At 35.6% G+C, this 14,104-nt stretch overlaps 1 protein-coding gene across 16 annotated transcripts in view; it reads left to right on the plus strand.

The window, feature by feature from the left end:
* The window catches only part of LOC113391920 (bromodomain adjacent to zinc finger domain protein 2B), a 101,257-nt gene that overhangs the window by 66,330 nt on the left and 20,823 nt on the right, over positions 1-14,104 (plus strand). For 5 of the 16 annotated variants that reach the window (XM_064219471.1, XM_026628056.2, XM_064219475.1 and 2 more), the window contains exons 5-24: positions 2,186-2,363; positions 2,891-2,997; positions 3,851-3,991; positions 4,791-4,879; positions 5,272-5,366; positions 5,932-5,949; positions 6,138-6,222; positions 6,305-6,409; positions 6,706-6,823; positions 7,212-7,307; positions 7,471-7,596; positions 7,988-8,065; positions 8,261-8,365; positions 8,921-9,078; positions 9,494-9,629; positions 9,793-9,917; positions 10,309-10,445; positions 10,886-11,024; positions 11,659-11,745; positions 13,313-14,014. In XM_064219471.1, coding sequence (XP_064075541.1) covers positions 2,186-2,363; positions 2,891-2,997; positions 3,851-3,991; positions 4,791-4,879; positions 5,272-5,366; positions 5,932-5,949; positions 6,138-6,222; positions 6,305-6,409; positions 6,706-6,823; positions 7,212-7,307; positions 7,471-7,596; positions 7,988-8,065; positions 8,261-8,365; positions 8,921-9,078; positions 9,494-9,629; positions 9,793-9,917; positions 10,309-10,445; positions 10,886-11,024; positions 11,659-11,745; positions 13,313-14,014 — 2,825 coding nt within the window. The remainder of the gene's footprint in view (positions 1-2,185; positions 2,364-2,890; positions 2,998-3,850; positions 3,992-4,790; positions 4,880-5,271; positions 5,367-5,931; positions 5,950-6,137; positions 6,223-6,304; positions 6,410-6,705; positions 6,824-7,211; positions 7,308-7,470; positions 7,597-7,987; positions 8,066-8,260; positions 8,366-8,920; positions 9,079-9,493; positions 9,630-9,792; positions 9,918-10,308; positions 10,446-10,885; positions 11,025-11,658; positions 11,746-13,312; positions 14,015-14,104) is intronic. The other 11 variants (XM_064219474.1, XM_064219478.1, XM_064219482.1 and 8 more) reach the window with 8 other exon arrangements.

Genomic DNA, 14,104 nt, shown 5'->3' on the forward strand with positions numbered 1-14,104 from the left:
ACTTGAGCAATATAATCTCTATCAGTCTATTGGACAAGAACATCATATCAACTATGTAAGAAGAAATAAAACGAACATATAAGTCTTACAAATCTAATGTCTATCAGCGGAATGACCATTTTCTAATAGTTCATCAAGTTGGTAAGTCTTGCTAAGTGCCACTTCATTATAAGAAGGTCAAGAATATCCTACAAATACTTAAGAACACTCCACGTATACATGATATCTGAATATCGGTGGTAACTATGAAGGTTTGGCACCAGATAACAATTATCTGTCCACGTTACTATTTATTATTAAAAAAAAAAACCACATATCGAGTCTGAACGCTACATTTTTTTTTAACAATTACGTTATGATTCATATTATACGAGTCTATTTTTTGATGCTGTAGCTCAGCATTGGTCTGGACATTAGATCAGCATGATCTGGTCGTATAGCCAAGTGATTCCGTGACGTCCCCCGTATCCCGGTGCAATTTGCGCCACATACTCCCTTATACACTTTCAAAAAGTTGTCCAAAAAAGTAATGTCTCGTGTACGATCGGCCTCGTGGGTTATATTCGTTTAAGGCTTGTACGTAGTGTTGGATTTCAAGTGTGTAATACAAATACATTGTCAAATGTCTGACAGATATATGGTCGTTTCCAAAGAGCTCATTTAAACCTAATTGCCTAATTTTATCTTACTCATCGTCGGTGTCCCGAGGGCGCGGTATCATCTTGCAACGCACAAAGCAGCAACATAATACGAATTAATATAGAACAAAAATTTATTTTCTATACAAAGAAATAGAGATCATACGGAGGATCAGATGCGCGTTCGTTCCAGATACGTAAAGCCAAACTTATCTTTAAGAAAGTCTTAACACGTGTCACCGTGTCTTCACATAAAGAATGATTTGACAGATAAACATAGCGGCTAGACCCTACCTAGTAGAGTAACTAGACATTTAATACAACAAATATATTGCGGAGAACCATATAACACGTGGCAGAAATGTGACCTGATTCTGACAGAAACAGGCCTATTCTTCATAGTGTCTTGGGTACAACGTGGACAGCAAAAATTGATCTAATATCTTAGTTTTAAAAATCTTTAATGTTACAGAATTACAAAACATATTATAAAAAGACTGCCTTTGTTACAGAAAAAGAAAAACCTTGTAAAAGTAACATTTATTTATTTTTCAAAAGGAATTTATGTCCAACTAGCACAATGAATCAAACAAGTCTCTATTTGCTTCACATGTGTTTATATATATATATCGAAATATATTATTTATAATGAGAAGGAATTGCGATACTTTAAATATCGATATATTCATTTCATTAATTAATTCAAACGGTACCTTGTAAACTCGAATTCTACGTTCCGTTTTTGTTACGTTTCGTTTATTTTATTTGTTAGCAAATCCATTTATGGTTCACTTTCGTAAGCAAAGGGCATGTTTAGGGTGCACATGGCCGAGAGCCAGTCTGATCAATAAAAATAACGGTCCTATTAATCTTGGTGAGACGTTACTGGACCGATCACGCATACTCTTTTACCTTACAACCTAACAAAAGAGGTGTTACTTAAAAAAAATACGAAAATCCGTCGTCTCCAACATGTAATCTATGATTAGACGTTCAAATATTGTCTAAAGTCTCACGTGTCATGGCCTTACATTTGTTAATCTGTAATCGTGCGATGTAAGTGTTTGTAACTAAGCTAATTATAAATTTAATCACGTATTACATTAAAGTAAGCTTAGCATTACCTATTTCGATAGGTTAAAAGAATCAGGGCCGGATTTAATGGTTTAGAGGGTCTGCAATAAAGAAGCCAGTTCAGCAAAAAACATACTAAACCAATTGAAAAATCTTTGTAGATGTTCTTTGTTATATAATAATATCAAAAAATGACCATTTGATATTCTCTAAATCCGGCCCTGTGCATACTAAGACTGTATTGGCATTATTTGTACAAGTTTTTGGTAACTTTTGGTCATATTGCAAGATCATAGTTGTACATATATCGTATTCATTTACTTTATAAGTAGCGAATTTATAAAATACTTGTTGCCTTATATATTTGCTTGCGAATTATCAATTAGTTTAATTTATTTCAAAACATGATATGGTTAAAAATATATATATAAAAAGTTTAAGCACTGTATAAATGTATTTAATTATTATTTTAGGTGCAGCATGGTGGTCCATGGCGTCGCATCTTGCAGCACAAGATTACCTAGCTAGGCTGCAAGCATCGGGACTGAATTTCCCCCCTTTGGGGGATCCTTATGCGGCCCTATCCGCTCTATCAGGCGCTGGTATGAAGCAGCCATCCAAACCTGCGAAACAATCAAATAGAAGCGAAAGGTATTTAATGTTTCTTTAACTAATCATTACACTTTTTATTTAGGTTATGAACTGAAACACTAAAATATAAATAAGGAGCATTACTTAAACAAGTATTTTTCAACAGCAGGAGGACTAAAGAAAAATTTACAGTGAATTGTACCATACAAAAATATTTTGGACTATGTCTCAATCAATATGTTAGTTGTGTGTTTAGACGAAGTACATTCGCTTATAAAGAATTTAAAAGCTGCGGTGACCCAGTGGTTATAACACGTGAATCTCAACTGGATAGTTTCAAATCCAGGCAAGCACCACTGTAGTCGTGCTTAATTTGTCTTTATAATTGATCTTGTGTTCGACGGTTAAGGAAGGCATCCTGAGAAAATAATTTATCTATCAATAAGATCCCAACCATTAAAAGAGACTAGCCCAGCAGAGGGAAATAAACAGGCTTCTACTATAAATTTTAAAATTGTTGTTTTACCTTTGATAAGTTATTGTTTACAGTTTGTATTTCTTAATAAACAAATAAACATAAAATTCAGTTTATACAGCAGGTCTGGTCGAAGCAGTACATCATCCAGCATGTCCACGAAGGATAAGAGTCCAGCCACTAGCACGTCTAGCTCTCAACCCAATATGGCGGATTGGGGTAAGTAGTTACTATCACTAACAGCCTAGTTATCGTTCTTTAAATAATATAATTTCTTAAAAAATATATGGCATATAATATGTCAAAGTGGATTGATCTAATTCAAATACATATAATATATATTCTCTTCTTGATTGATTTTAGTATTACACATAATGCATTTTTTTTTAAAATAACTATAATAAAATATATATATATTTTTTAATTTAATTTTGTGATATTTTAAAACTTTGTGTTATATTGAAATGTTTAATTGTATTTTCTGTTATAATGTTATTAGTTATGTCAATGTTATTGATTATTTTGTAATTTTTATTGAATTTATTATTATTGTTTTTTAATTTAAATATTGATACACTACAATTATTATATTTTGCATGATGTGATAGCCTATAATTAAAAGGAAATTTGAGTTATTGTTAATAGTTTTATAATGAAATGAATGTAACAATGTTTTCTTTTGTTGGTTATCCAAATAAAATAAATAAATAAATAAATAAATAAATAAATGTTGAATAGTTATTATTACTTTGATAGACAGACAGAACATTTTCTTTATATATGAATGTAACGAGAATTTTATTTATGGAATAACTTTAACACTTACATGGTAATGATACAGTCGTTTGATATTTCATCTAGTTGTAAGGCAAGAAAGGCTGGTTCTTGGTAAAAAATATTCCGATGAAAAGATATTATGTATTGTTATGTGAAAATAAGTCTTAACTAATGACAAAATATACACTATTGTCCTATGAATGGATGTAGTTACAAAGGAGTATGAAGAACACTTTGCCTCCTAGACCATGTTCTTTAAATAATGGTTATATAATACAAATGTTTGTTGTTACAGGCGCTAGTTACGGTTTCCCGAAGACCTCATCTCCTTCAACGATGCCCTCCCAGTCAATGTCCAGCCTGGCCTCGCTGAACAACCTCGCACAGCAGCCGCTGCATTCCAAACCGAATAAACCACAGCATCCCCAATCTTCCAGTCAGTTATATTTAATTAGAAACATTTATATGAACAACTGTATATATTATATAAAAATTACTGATAATTTTAGTGGGAGTAACTACTGAGTTTCTTGCCTCATTGTTACTTAAAACTTAATATGATCTTGTAAAGTGATCACTTAAAATTGCGCTGAGTCTATTTGAATAAGTTATATTTTGATTTTATGATATGACTTGTATAATTCCCTAGAATTTAAATCTGTTGAGGTTTGGCATATTTTATAGGGCTACGAATTAACTTAAAATAGGATTACAATGACTAACTAGAATCAAATTCCAGATTTTAAATAATTAATACTGGTTACCAATACCCTTCTAATACTTGATATAGTTATCAGTCAGTGTTAGAAGCTTTTATAGGATTTGTACATATTTTTATCAATACAAATTAGTCAATATAGTATGTATATTTATTATTAAGGCTATGCTAGTGGTAATCTGATCTTATCATTTTTTCAATTCATACGGTGTACCCTATAGCACTCAGGAAATATGTAGCTTTCTACCAGTTTTTTTTTACAATTAGATCATTAGTTGCAGAGGTTACCTAATACATACAAACAAATAAACAAATTTTACCTCTTTATAATATTAGTATAAATTAATTGATTGTGACAGTATCATCTCAATATGGCAAATTGATAAATGTGCATATATAATATTTATTATATACGTATCTATTAAGAATTTGTCACTTCAAATAATGATGATCTTGAAAAATACGATGACAAAAAATGAGTATATTGCTGTCATTTAAAATGGTATCTCTGTTTCAGGGAAGAGCGGGTCCAGCAAGGACAAGGAGCTGATGTTGGCGCACGCGCACTCCGCTTACCACGCCGCGCTCGCCGCGCACAAGGGGAAGGTACCGCCACCACCTATGATACAGTTATTAGCATTGCATAGCATTACCGAGTTCAATTCACATGTTGCAGCTTACATGTCAACATCATGATATTTCAGATATGGTCTTATGTAAAAATACTTAAATTAAAAATTCCAAGTTCTATGATATAATATTATAATAACCTTACTACTCACCTTCTTAAGGAAATAATTAATTAAATTTAAGGTAATTATGCACACAATTTATACATCAAGCCTTTTGTTTTATAATAGTGAATAGTCTTCTGATTAATTTTTTTTTTTTAGAATCATGTCTGAGATCAAAATTTAAACTGCTCTGCTAACCTTGTACTAATTAAAAAATATATTCAATTTAATATTTAAAATGTTAATTTGAGATATTTGTTTCAGAATATGTCTCCACTGTACCCGTTCGGAGTCGGAGGAGATAAAGACCGTAGGAGTGGCATTGACTCTCTCACGGGTCTACCGCATACCATTCTAAGGTAATTAACGAATTTTACTTCTACATATACACATAACGACCTCCTCCCAACTGGTATTAGGTCACTCAAAACATTAGCGTGACTCGAGTTTCTAAAATTTAAATGTCTGTGAAAGCTTATAAAGCTGCAGATCCTATGGTCCCGGGTTCGAATACTGAGTTGTACTTATAAAAATGTGGGTTTTTCAGTTATAAGTAAAAATGATCAGTATACCCAGGGAGAATAAGTTGTCAGTGTTAGAGAGCTGTGGAATGCATTTTAAGATTTTTTAAAACTGCTCGAACTCTTTGCTAGTGTTGGAATAGAAATTGAAAAGATTTATGAGACCTGAACTTCTTACTTGTTCCATTAGATCATAAGTATGAGGAATTAGATAAGGCCCATTTCTGCGCATTTGCCTATTCCCTCAGATGATGGAGATGATAGTATGTCCACCAAAGCCTTAAATCAACTTATAGGACATATATTGTACATATGTATTATTTTTCATTTTTTAAAATTTCTTATCTATTAATATAATTTGAACATTGTACGTCAAAATTAAGTGTGACTTTTTCTATGTCAGTGCTGCTTTGGAAGGAGGGTGAGTTTAAATGAGTCTACATTTTTGTTTGATGAAGTTTTGTAATAATGTTTTATGCTAAGTCCATATCGGAAGCTTTGAATAGTTACTTCCTAGAAAGATACCATTAACTGTTACGTTGTTTATTTTTTTTTTCTTTTATCTGCCATATTTTACATTATTTTAATAATTCAATTTACTTTTTCCAGCGATCCATCGTCAGTGCTGGGCGGCGTGAGGCTGCCTCCAGACACGGAGATCATCAAATACACGTCCTCGCTAGCCGGACCCAAGGTACGCTTCCCCCGACTACGTAGCTAGTATGTATGTGTCACCTCTCGCGCAGTGGGCAGTCAGTAACGCGTCCCCCCCGCAGGCGCAGCCCGGCTCCACGACCCGCGGCCGCAAGAAGACCATCTCGCTGGACCCGCCGCACGTGTCCGTGCACCCCGCCGAGCGCGCCAGCAAGCGGCAGAAAGTCGTGCGTACCTCGTGCTAATTATTACTTTCGACATATTTGAATTATCTCATTAGTCAATATCATTCAATAAAAGGAACGAAGGAGTAAAGTTTAATGTTATTGTACAATAAGCTCATATAGTTCACTCAATATTTTTTTAATTTATTTTTGTATACATTGAAATATTGGAGTAGATTTAGCACATTTATAAATATAATTGAAAAAAGATTATATGCATACATAGAAAGTATAACGTAAGCAATGAGATTCTGCATACGTCGAATTATATTAAATAAATCCATTGCGAATTGTTTCAGGATGAATACGGTAACTCCCGTTCGTCGGTGGAAGTGATCCGGTTACCCAACAAACCGGAGCGCTCCGGAGCCAACTCGGTGTCCGGAACTCCGCCGCCGAACCTCTCTGATTACGCAGGTGAGGTCATATTTCTTACTTACCTTAAACATTGAGTGATATTTCATTTAAAATATAACATCAGAAGATAATGTTTGTTTCTTGCTCTTATCTCTGGAACTTGCTTTTGATAGCTCAATTCTTAAGAAAGGAATGGATCTGATGGAAATCGGTCACCATCCCCTTTACAATTTGCTCTGTAAGAAATATTGAACAGTCCTTACATTGGCAATCCCAATGACCTTACGAACTAAGGTGCTATATATTCCGTGCCTGTACTTACGCGAAATAACTCAATTTTTTAACCGATTCTTTTTTTCTATGTAATGTTTATTTTTTATCAAAATAGAATATTATTAAAGTAGAAATATAAAATTGCCTCATAAACTATAAAAATATGTTCGTTAAGGTATATCTCGGGAACTACTACAAACAATAGCCAGTCAAAGTGGCGTCAGCTTAGCAGCATTGGAGCGACAGTTGGCCGGATCGGCGCCTGCGTCCGGTAATTATGAAAACATTTAACAAGTTCCTTATCATTAATTATAATATAATATTTTAATTTTTTCTATTAATAAATTTATTTAATAATAGAAAATAGTGCGTTACGTTATAAAATAATTTTGGTTACATTGTATAAATAGTTATAATATTTAAATATTTTAAAGCTCTGCTTCCAGACTCAGGTCTGAACCTGAGCACGAAGTCTGGTGGTTCCGAGGACGCTCCTCTGGATCTGGGTCTGAAGACGGACGACGACGCACCACTCAACCTCTCGCTCAAGCCCACCCCACGTGAGTCTCTTTACATTACTGACCATTTTTTAACACAATAAACTAGTACAGCAGTTGATTTGAAATCTCGACCAATGATGTCACGTCAATTCAAGGTCAAAGTTGCTTATTTACCTTTATTCCTCCTCTCATTGAAATAGGCTATATTTATATTTTATGAATAAACATTAAAGAATTAGTTAAACTACTCCTAGAAGTAAAATGACATACTTCTGGGAGTAGAAGAGAACAGCTTATCAAACCTGCAACTTTTACAAAATTGTATACTGGTTTTTATTATCGGTCCTTTAATTGGGACCGAAATATTGCTATCTCTTTCCTACGCATGGGCTTATAAGTATAGCACGAGAGAGTAAGTACTATCGCTTAAAATATGTATTTAATGTTTCAGCGAGCTCACAAGCATCGGATGCACTCTCCCGACTTACGTCACTGAGCAGCTCACTCAGCGCTTCGAATGACAGGATATGTGAGTTATAACAATATATTTAGATGCATTGGATGTCTATAGATTATACGTTTATGTGAAAAAAATTTAAATCTTATCAAATATGATATTAGAGAGTAGATATCTACTTTAATATTTACTATTTCGCGATTTTGCGAGAACATTTATAAATAACCTATAAATGTCACGCGTGTTGAGCGATGTGTGTGTGTGCAGCGCGCCGCAAGCCGGGCGCCAAGCCGCGCCGCGTGGCGCCCGAGCTCAACGCGCACGTGGCCGACTCGCCGCGGCCCAAGTCCAGCGGCAGCGAGGACAGCGAGTGTGAGTACCCGACAGCTTCTACTGAAACATCGACAGAACACTGTTTGAAAAATTATGCCTCGATTTTAAAGGGTTAATTTAAAAAAAAAAATTAAAATAAACGGTATACCTTCATTTTCTTTGCTACGAGTTTTGTGTTTCAATTATGTCCTACGATTTTAAGTTACAATTCTAAAGCCATTTGCCAAAAATATAGTATTTACACTAAAAAAATATAACATCAATTTTGATTTCGGTCGGTGTTTAATTAAGAGTGCGAAATGCAAATTGTTACAGCTTCACTTGGAATGATTTTTAAACTAGTAATTTAATTATAATGTGAAACCTCATACGCAACACTTTCCATTTATTAAACAATAAAAAAACTTCACTCTAACAAATGTATATTATTAAATTAATTAATAAGGCAACACTTTTGCCTATTAAAATTATAATTGATGATTTATAATTTAACATTTTCCCTGACAATTACAATATTTATAAATCATTTTTATATATAATTGAAATATTTAAGGAATGTGCTAAGACACAAACTGACGTTCGATTTGATCGCAGCGGTCCCCGCCTGGCCCGCGCGGGAAGGCAGGCCTCGTAACTTGGGTCGGGGAGTCAGCAAACCCAAGAAGAATACAGTGGCTTCTCTTTTAGCGCAGAGCAGAGCGCTCGGCCTGCGCCCCGCGCTCGCGCAGCACCTGCTGGCCGAGACCGACCTGGTGCGTCTCGCTCTTTCTTACTCTACGCCTATAGTGCTGTCCCTGTCGATTCAAAATATCTAGTAAACTGTGTAAAAGGGACAGTCGTAAAGTTTGACATTATCTTAAGTTTAACTAATTTTAATTGAATTGTAATAATTTGTAGTACTTGAACTAAGCTCTTGAATTTATAAAGCTTCCTTGCTAATTGAAGTTGAGCTTTTTATCTTTCCAAGTAGTATGAACAATTTTTATTTGCTTTTATTGTTACTTTCAAAGATTTTGAATAACTTTTAAGCTTTGAATATGTCTAATGATAAAATAGCTAAAGCTAGCTATTATTAAGGATATAAAATGATATTAACTTTCTATTAAATAAATGTGTTATCAGAGCAAGCTTAGTGAGCGCTAGTGACGTGTGTGTGTGTGTGCGCAGGATAAGCTCCGCGCGCTGCTGTGCGAGAGCGGCAGCACGGACTCGGAGTGCCCGTCCGACAGCAACCCGTCCGACTCGGACGCCAGCGACGGCGGCCGCCGGCACGACGCGCAGCTGCGCCTGCCGCTCGCTCTCGGTGACCGATTTATTTTAAATAATGTAGCAATGCGCTAAATTATATACCATTAAAAAAGTAACACGAATTAATACTAAAACAATTACGTAAAGTTATGCCTCGGTTTAAAACGTGCTTACTTTAAAAATGTTTAAATGACCACTAACACGTACCGTCCGTGCAGGCTGGAAGCGCACGACGGTGATCAAGGGCCTGTCGCGCAACTGCAACATCAAGGGCGAGGTGAGCTACAGCGCGCCCGAGCCGCACCACCACGTGGTGGTCAAGTCGGCGCACGAGCTGCAGGCGGTCAGTATAACAATAATTATTATACAAAAAAAAAGATCTGTAGATAAACCATATGTATAGTACAGTAAGGCGCTAATCAGATAAAAAACGATAAGTTCTTATGTAGACAACTGTACGTATATGTAAATTTGGTTTAAAATCAAATAATTATCAAATGAAGATTCATTGGGTACGTGGCCGAAAATGTTTCGCTATTGATTCTCATCTGCAGCTGTAACCTTAACAACACAAACAAAATAATAATGGATAAAATAAATACGTGTATCCCACAAACGAGAATTGAAGCAGCTCGGGCCCCGGAGGTGTTATTGCAAAGAATATATGAACTTGTTGATTATGTATACATATTTATAGTGACGTCATGAAATAACATATTCATTCGCCCCTACAGTTCCTAGACGCGAACCCCAGCCCCCCGCTGTCGCGGGACAACTTCAGCTTCAGCGCGCGCACGTTGCTGGGAGACTACCTGCAGCCGGCCGACGGGGCGGACCCCCTCGTGCTGGGAGAGGCGGAGATCATAAAGCGGTCAGTTGTGAGCCTCCTGTCTGGAGATATTGAGGGATCGTGTGCTCCTAGTGTTGGTCCATATAATGATTAGTGATTTAAAATTAAAAATCATAGAAATAAATTTCAAATCGAATCGAAAATAAAAAAAAATATTTAGTGATTAGAAATATAAAAATAAGCGTAGATCGAGCTCGAAATATTAATACTTTTTTATTTAGCAGTGCCTGGCTAGGCACTTCACTCTAAAGACACACTATGCAGTGGCAGCTTAAAAGACATATTATGTAATTCCGTTGGAATTACACAGACCAATCTACTGACAGGCAGTACAGTCCATTTAAATGTTACAATTTTAGAGTTAAAACGTAACATTTCAACGGACTAGTAATATGGGCCTAAAACGTAGGCATGAGAATAATTGCAATTAAAAGTAATTAACGGGCGGCCGCCCGCGCCAGGCTGGAGGAGGCGCGCGCGCTGGCGGCGCTGAGCGGGCGGCCCACGCCGCCGCCGCTGGAGCGCCGCATGGAGCTGGCGCGGCGCCAGCAGGCCGCCCGCGACGCGCGCCGCGACCACGGCCAGCGCGGCCGCGACCAGGTCAGTGCGGCCCGCACGCCGACCCTCGTTTCCCACTTTGTGCGCAGCGAATTGCGTAGCGGCGGTGGTAGGACTAGCTAGGTCGAAATACGCAGTAGCCAGAAATATGTTAGTTTTGTTTAAGTGCTAGTACTCACTTTTATGCTCAGGAAGTACATTTAAACGGCAGACCAGTTCGTCCTTCTCAGGTAAACTACTTATAACCCGATTTTTCTAACTGTCCACCTTTAAGTTTTTCGTGATGCATCGGTAGAGTTAGCAACAGTATTTTATTATTCGTTTTTATTATTTATTATATTTAGTGGCTTGTTTGTTGATTTATTTAATTTTTTTTATTAATAAAACACTTTTCAAAATATCACAATTGTAAAAGAACTAGCTATAATGTGATCAAGAGACTCAATAATATAGTGCTGACCGTACTTAGAGGCGACGGCGGGCAGGGCTCCAATCTTGCCAACCGAACACTGACAGTTCCAAGTGCACAGTTACAAAAATTGAGCTATAACGTTACAGCTTAATAAACATTATTTTTAGATAAATATTCCTTCAATCGGAAACGGGATTTACTTTGTAAATAAAAAAATATAATCAAAGAGATAAATACTCAATAGTTTTAATATATTTGCAACAGGCTCGTCTAGTCAGAGAATTGGAAAGATCGGAGAAGGCTGAACTGGTTAAACGTGAGAAGGAAGCGAGAAGTCAGCAGTTACTAGAGGTGGGTGTCCGTGTGAGTTCGGGATGTATCTATAGTTGTGTAATAGTTTTGCCAATAGATTACCGAGCTATAGGGATATTTTGTACCAGGAAATAATGGATCCTGGCGTTTAGCGTAGTCGAGAATAGGTAGCGAATAGTCGGTTTGACGGATATAGTCTATAGTCGTTTTTGTTGGAATAATTTTTAGTTATATGTGGGGTAGGAATATTTTATTTTCTGGCATTCGGTTCACAACTATTATCAATATTAAGACGGTTTTACACTATGTGATATAATATATATTATAGTAAGAGATATCATTTGTTTTCTATTTGATTGATTATATTAAATATAACATATATAGCTTATGCCAATCGAAGGTGGAGTTAAGATTAACAAGCCTTAGATTTAAATATTTAATTATCATCATCATCTCCGCCGAAAGACGTGTACTGCTGGACAAAGGCCTTCCCCAAAGATCTCCACAAAAGCCGGTCTAGCGCTACTCGAATTCAGTGGCTTCCCGCGACCCTTACCAGATCGTCAGTCCACCTTGTAGGGGCCTGCACACGCTGCGTTTTCATTTTCGTCATATTTCATCTGATTTGCAAAAAATTATTGAATTATATATAATTATTTATAATACAATAAATTTTCCACTGAATATTTATACACATTTTAAATTATCTTATAAATTTACGATAACGACTTAGCCGAAATTAAAAATGATTTTTTACATGTCTATAAACAATTCATAGATTCAAGATCTCGACCAATGGCATCGCGTCATTCCAATGTAGAAGTTCTTTATTTGTCTATAACCATCCTGTGATTGGAATAGCCTATACATGTTTTATTTAAAACTATGGTAAGATGTATTGATTTATATCTCTATAGTTAGTATATATTATATTCAACATTGAAAAGTTCTTTTTTTTTATATCGATCCTGGAATTTAATCAAATAGTTATTTAGTGTTCTGACACGTCTGATAGTTCTTAGTTAATCTCCAATTCCAATAAGAATAGCAATCAAGGTAATTAGCGAAATAACCGATGGTTACTGTTTGATTATTTCTCTAATTACCTTGGTGGATTCGAACCCCCTATCTTACATGTTTATTTATCGAATTTATTATATACTCTTATATGTATGTTTTAGAGTTATAACTACTTGTGTCTTTAATGTGGGGACTAATTTATTATCTGTTTTTTTTTTTTTAAATACATGTGCTTGTGTTTGTTTTATTTTTATTATCAATTTGATGCTTGGCAACATTGTGCTCACACGTATTTCGTAGATTTGTTCCTTTCATAAAAGCAAAAATGGACTTTGTTGTCAATATAATAAAGTTGATATTTAATAGGTCACTTTTTGCTTTTACGTAGATAGAACTCTTAGCTTCTTATCTTGTAGACTTGTGTGTTTGAAGGTAGTTGTAAAATATTCTATATAGTATGTAAATGTATACCTTCTGGGGTTTATTTTTTTCTAACACGTTATTAAATATTGACAATGTTGTCAAAATCCAATTGATAATAAAACGAGTGAAATAGAGAGAATTAACGAAAAGAAATTCGAAACAGCAAATCAACAAGAATCGATCGCAGCTCACCATTGAAGCTTTGCCAACGCCAAAAATAAACGATGAATGGAAAATTCCAGAAATCGTTATGGGACCCGCGACGAAGTCCAACAAAGACAGGACAATGCCGCAAATAAGCCTTTCCCTCATACCAGTCAGTGGTCTGAGAGAAAATATGCCCATAAAAACTATGAATCTAGACCAGAATTGGAAAGGCGAAGCCGAGGAATACAATGCGTTGGACAAAATGAAAGATTTTGCAGAAAAAGCCGCCTTCGATTTACCGAAACGACCGAACGATAAATATTTCGACTTCACACTAATTAAAACACCAGACAAGAGAAAGGCGCCGGACAAAGAGAATAATCTAGAGAAATTAATCGAATCATATTCGAGAATAACCGAATTCATAAACGGTTGTGATTGGTCGAAATTGCAGGGCGATAAAAAATCAGACGACTCGAAGAGTCTAGAACAGAAATATTTAGATGCGAAAAATGAATTCATGTCTCAGAACTTAATGTTGATGCCCAGAGACAATCAGAAATCCGTCCAAAAGGACGTCATAGATTTGAGCGGAGACGACGATAATCTTTTGACCGATATTATAACAAAAAAGTTAAATAAAGGGATAGTTAATGTCGGCAAAGACGGCGCATTGTCGATATCGGTTCAACCGTTTGGAAAGGACGCTTACAGTCCGGTACGTTGGATAATCTAACTAGGGTCTAACTAACAGTATTCTATAATCTGTGGGACTAACATTTTGGTGATGATTACATTATAATAAGGC

The sequence above is a fragment of the Vanessa tameamea genome, chromosome 28 (assembly GCF_037043105.1).
Source record: "Vanessa tameamea isolate UH-Manoa-2023 chromosome 28, ilVanTame1 primary haplotype, whole genome shotgun sequence".
NCBI classification, from domain to species: domain Eukaryota; kingdom Metazoa; phylum Arthropoda; class Insecta; order Lepidoptera; family Nymphalidae; genus Vanessa; species Vanessa tameamea.